The 6,005-nt window shown below is 33.1% G+C and overlaps 1 protein-coding gene across 1 annotated transcript; it reads right to left on the minus strand.

Moving 5' to 3' along the window:
• Positions 1-3,004: 3,004 nt before the first annotated feature.
• LOC139429524 (piggyBac transposable element-derived protein 3-like) lies at positions 3,005-5,691 on the minus strand. The gene is made up of 3 exons (XM_071195297.1): positions 5,548-5,691; positions 4,152-5,069; positions 3,005-3,100 (listed from the first exon to the last, which is right to left on the minus strand). The coding sequence occupies exons 1-3, from the start codon at positions 5,689-5,691 to the stop codon at positions 3,005-3,007; spliced, it is 1,158 nt and encodes a 385-aa protein (XP_071051398.1).
• Positions 5,692-6,005: the final 314 nt, after the last annotated feature.

Consider the following 6,005-nt stretch of genomic DNA (forward strand, 5'->3'; position numbering starts at 1 on the left):
ACATTGTTTTGCATTCTACGTAAATTAAATGTTTAAATTTAAATTAGTGATATAAAAATTTTTTGATCTATCCGAAAATATTAATTGCTTCAGGTTTGTTTTTCTTGGGAGACACTACGCCGACGCCGACGTCTCGGTTACCGAGCTCGGTATAGCTCGTATAGCTCCACTATGTCTCGGGCAATGTTTGGGACGGAGCAATATTTGCGATGTTGCCGTATTTATACTCCGAAAGCAATCAAAACCGACTAAACGTTTTAAACCCATTTTATTTAAATTTGCTGCATTTAATAAAAAAATTGAACTCTTTAAATATGATTTACTTTACATTTCACTACCTGGTGATGCATTCCGTTTTTAAAAATTTTTTAAAACGTGATTTTAGAAACGTTACGCGACATTTTTTGAAAAAACTAAATGCATCACTAAAAACTATATAAAAAAATAGAAATTTTGATGTAACAAACATACAAAAATTTCAAACGATGACTGAATAAAATGGTATTCGTTGTTTTCGCTAATAGGTTATCCTCTTAAGCAAAGGGCTTATCTATCATACCCCGTAACTTTGCAGGGGATGGTCAGAGGCAAATAAGAAAAAACACGTCATTGCTATTCTTAAACGTACTATAAGGACACATAATATCGCCAAAATCGACAGGGTAGTTTTTAAAATATTCCAAAAAACTAGGGGTAATTTACCCCCTGAAGCCCTCAGATATATGTGTGATACATCAATGGAAAGCTCTTTGAAAAAGAATATCAGTTTACGTTTACCACATTTCGATAGCTACTTTCGTTTTCAGCCTATAAGCGAATATATACAGTGCTAGCGTAAAGTAACCCCCCCCTGTTTAACTTCCGAACAAATTGAGATATCACTATGAACAAAAAAACGTCAGTTTCTATATTTTATCAGCACAAATATTTTCTTATGGAAAATTTTGCCATCACTTTTAGTTTTTCCGGAAAATAGATCAACTTTGTTTTTTTAAATGGAACACCCAGTATATTATGGTATCTTCCGAAAGATGAAAACAATACGAATCCAACGGTACCTCACAATCAAATATCGGTTTATTAGTTTTTCGCATAAAAATTAAACAAAATGCGGAATTTTTCCGGAAAAACCAACGTATCTTCGTCGACTACCTGTCGAAATGCAATCGGCCAGGTAAATGGTGGACGGTAGGTTAACGGTCGGTATACGCTCGAGCTAAGACGGATTTAAAATTGCAAGTTCAATTACTTATTTTTTTTAGAAATGAAATAAAAGTTGATTGGAAGTATATTAAATTTATGAATTAATCATATTTTATAAAAAAATATTTATAAAGAAAAAAAGTCAATATAAGAAATGAAATTTTCTTATTAAAGATTTTGCTAGTATAGGTAACGGTTGAAAAATTTGCTTCGTGTTGTTATTGAATAATAACAGAATTTTTTATTTATTAAGAATCAACTATTAAGTAAATTGTTCGATATGATTACGTTGAACTTCTAGGCAGTGGTACCATCTTTGTAGTGTTTCCTCTCTCACACGGCTTAACATGTGATCAATATTTTGGCAGACGTCAATAATTTTTTGTTTTAAATCCTCAATACTACCCAACGGAATTTCATATACCTTGGATTTTAGATAACCCCATAAAAAGAAGTCTAAAGGTGTCAGATCTGGTGATCTTGTTGTCCATTAAAATTTTTATCAAAATAATTTCGTACCATTGGCGCATAATGTGGAGGTGCTCCGTCTTGATGAAACACTAGTTCCATTTCAAAATCGTCAGAATTCTGTTGTACAATTTGCAAAAGTCTTGAAAAAAAAACATTTACTTTCTAATGAAATTGAGTGATAACGTCACGATATTCATGTGGATTAACATCACGCCGATGCAATTTTCCACCCAAAAAGAAAGTACATTCATCACTGAAACAAATATGTTTCAAGTATAATCGATTTCGTTCAACCATATTTGTCATTAGCTCACAAAATTCTGTTCTTCTATATCAGGGTCATCTTCTGTTAATTCATGAAGCATTTTTATTTAAAATGGGTGATATTTATTCATCTTTAAATATTTCCACGTCGTCCAACAACGACGCGAAAATATTTAACACATCACACGTTGATGCGATAGCAGCAGACGACATCATGGGCACATTAAATACGTCTGTTAATATCTGACGACCAGTTCTTTTGCGGTCTTCGACGCTTCCAGTTTCCAAAAACTTATTCACAAGCTCTCTTAAATATTTTCGACTAATTGGATGTTCAGGAAATCGTTCCTTAAATTGTCGCTCTGTTTCATGTAGATTTCTGTCAGCACGAGCGAATATTAAAATTGCTTCGATATTGTGCTCTAAACTCTTTCTAGCCATTTTGATCTCGCCTTTCTTTGGTTATACTTGGTCGGGTAGAATTCAAAGATAGAAATGAAGGAAAATATTTGCATGCTGCCTTAAATACAAAATTTCAAAGTACCTACAAACTTTAAAATTGTTGTTGTGACCATTTTTTCTTAGAAGTTTTAAAAAGAACTTTCTTTTTATCCTTTTCTTGTATTGATTGTTTCATAAAAACATTCTAAAAGAATTGCTGATTTTAACCCTGCTTAATCCGAGCGTAGACCGACCTTTAACTGACCGTCCACCATTTATCTGGCCCATTGTATCTCGACAGGTAGTCAACGAAGATACGTTGGTTTTTCCGGCGAAATTCCGCATTTTGTTTAATTTTTATGTAAAAAACTAATAAACCGATATTTGATTGTGAGGTATCGTTGAATTCGTATTGTTTTATTCTTTCGAAAGATACCATAATATACTGGGTGTTCCATTTAAAAAAACAAAGCTGTTCCATTTTTCGGAAAAACTAAAAGTGATACCAAAATTTTCCATAAGAAAATATTTGTGCTGATAAAATATAGAAACTGAGGTTTTTTTGTTCATATTGATATCTCAATCTGTTCAGAAGTTAAACAGGGGGGGGGGGGGTTACTTTACGCTAGCACTGTATATTTCGCCCCGATTTCCAACCCTTATAACCCCTTACTGCATGATTTTTTAGATTTAATTTTAAAAAATCTATTACACTACTCACCTACTCAGAATTTTACAAACCATTGAAAATATATATACAATTGGTTTTTTTTCAAAGTATTTCAAAAAAAGCTTTATGTGCCATATATGGGACGATTTGAAGTATAAGCAAAAACTAATAACAAGACATTTACTATAATATTTGATTTTAATTGCATTATAAGAAATATAACATTTTAGAACTAAATTTATTCTACATGAAAATTTAAAAAACAATTTCGATCTTTATTGAAACAAAGGTGAACATTACATTTTGTGCACATTACAAAGGATTTTCCTGTACATTCTGGATATTTACACCGTTGGCGTTCATCAGAAGTCCATTTTGGTAGGTGATTTAGATTGTCCCTGCGAACGTGTTGAGCCGGAATTTCTGAGAACGGGTATTTCTTTTTTTTTAGATCCAGTTTAGGCTGCAAATGATTGCTTGGTCTGCCGCGCTTTTTGGGAATTGTACTTGATTTTGTTAGCACTTCAGCTATTCCTAGTTTGAATTCAGAAAGTGGCATGTACATTTCTGAATCAACAAATCTCCTTCTCCATAAAAGCCAAGCATTTACACATATTAGATCTATGAAATGAAAGAAAATTCTCAAATACCATTTTTTGGATCTAATATGTATTCGGTAGTAGCCTAGCATGGAGTCCAAGAGATCAACTCCTCCCATGTAGGAGTTGTAAATGCTTACACTTCTCGGGCGTGGTATATTTATATAATTTCTCTGTTTTCGACAAAATCTTTGAACTTCAGACACGTTTTGACTTCCGACATAGGTTGATATGGTGGTGACTACCTTATTGTCATACCAAGCGACAAGTGATATGTCTACGCCATCTACATTTGCAACTTTTTCGATTATGGTACCCCTTCCCTTCTTCTTCAGAACATTATCTGGAGGCAGATTACAGTTCGGTACTCGATTTCTTCTAACTGTACCAAGAGGTAAGATACCACGTTTTGACAAGTATATGAGTAGGTCTATACTTGTAAACCAGTTGTCGAAAAATAACTTATAATTCTGGTTTCTAGGTATCGTTTGCGATAGATTTACGACAACATTGCTGCTCATTCCGAGATCTGGTTGATTTGGTGGTAATTCAGTCGCTCCTGCGTAAATATCGAAATCATAACTAAATCCCGATACACCGCTTAGAACGAATACTTTGTAACCCCACTTGTGGGGTTTCTTAGGGTTATATTGTTTAAGATGGGATCTAGCTTTTGTAGGTATGATTTGCTCATCTACGGCCATATGTTCTTCTTTGGGAATAGTAAGCAATCTTTCCCTAACTTTAGAAAGAAAAGGTCGAATTTTGTATAATTTATCATGTCGTTCTCCTTGATTTACTTGATTATTGTTGTCGTTGAAATGAAGAAATTTTTTGATTTCTTCAAATCTGTTGCAAGACATAACGTCACAAATTGCAGGAATAGCCATTGAAGATTTCCAATAGCTTCTTGTAGAAGGCAACTGTATAATAGACATATAAATAGAAATACCTAAAAATCCACAAATTTCTTGTGGTGTTATATTTGCTGGTTTCTCCGGTCTACACTGAACTGAGTATAAATTTGATTCTTCTGTAATATACTTTACCATCTCCGTTGTGAGAAGGTATTTGAAGAAATCATAAGGCTCTTCCATGTTTATTATTTCTTCCGGCAAATCTTGATTACCGTTGAAAAGTGTAGATTCTGCAGGTACATTCAAAAAGGCTTCAGACCATTGGATATTTTTTCTATCTCGCCTGGTATTATTTCTACGAACCAGTATATTTATTAGGGGCAAATCGTCTTCACTATCCCATTGTTCTTCTTCTAAATTCAGAGGTTTTTCAAAACTTCTGGGCACATGAACCTTACAGTTGAAATTTTGAGGAGAATCATCATCAGACAGATTTTCGTCTTCACTTTCATCTCCATTCGGTACTAACACACGTTTAGTACCATAAAATAGACTTGAATCCATCTAAAAAAATAATATAAAAGACAAAAAAAAATTGCTATTATCGTAAATTGTCCCATATATGGCACGCGTCTACTAATAACTCTAACTGAAAAATTATACCCAAAATATGGAGTATGAAGCTACCAATTCATTCAATAGATACTTACCTTTGATCTAATATTTATTACAGCGCGATAAATTACTTTCTTTCACTGTTTACAATGAACTAAACATTCAGTTTTTATAAAAACTCGCTTTCAATTGTTTGGTGCTACAAAAATTGCAATGCCTCCTAGATCTTATTAAAGACAAATGACGGTTTGACTCGTAAAACTTGGAAGCGAGTGTCCCAAATATGTCACGAATTGAATTAACTGTAAGAAACACGTTTGTACGTAAAAATCACACGCAAACATAAACCGTCCCATATATGGCACTCTATGCGGTAAGGGGCTTATAACTCGCCCCAGAGGCTTTATTAGCACGTGTAAAAAAATACGTAAACCTTATTTTTGGCCATACTATCGCTGTACCAAATTTCAACAAAATCGGTGAGGGACAGTTCTGATACTTCCCTTGTAAGTAATCCATGACGAGTGTAACGAAGATATCTTAAAACACAAACGCAAAAATTTTCGATCATTTCAAAAATTTATTTCCCAAAAACTAAAAGCGATTTTTCAAAACGGCTTGTTGCATTAAAAAGAGGACACTTTAATTAATAATTGGTGATATTTCCACAAGGATCCTTCAAGAAATGAATTTTATAGCGAATTTTGAAAATTATAGATGAAAATTGAACATCTAAAATTTTATCAAAACTTCAAATATTATTTTCTCAAAAACTAAAAGTTATTTTTCAAACCGGGTTGGTTCATTGGAAAGAGGATACTCTTATTAACACTTTGGAAAATTTTCATACCCATATTCCAAGAAATGCATTTTATAAGAATTTTT

Source organism: Onthophagus taurus, chromosome 3 (assembly GCF_036711975.1).
Source record: "Onthophagus taurus isolate NC chromosome 3, IU_Otau_3.0, whole genome shotgun sequence".
NCBI lineage: Eukaryota > Metazoa > Arthropoda > Insecta > Coleoptera > Scarabaeidae > Onthophagus > Onthophagus taurus.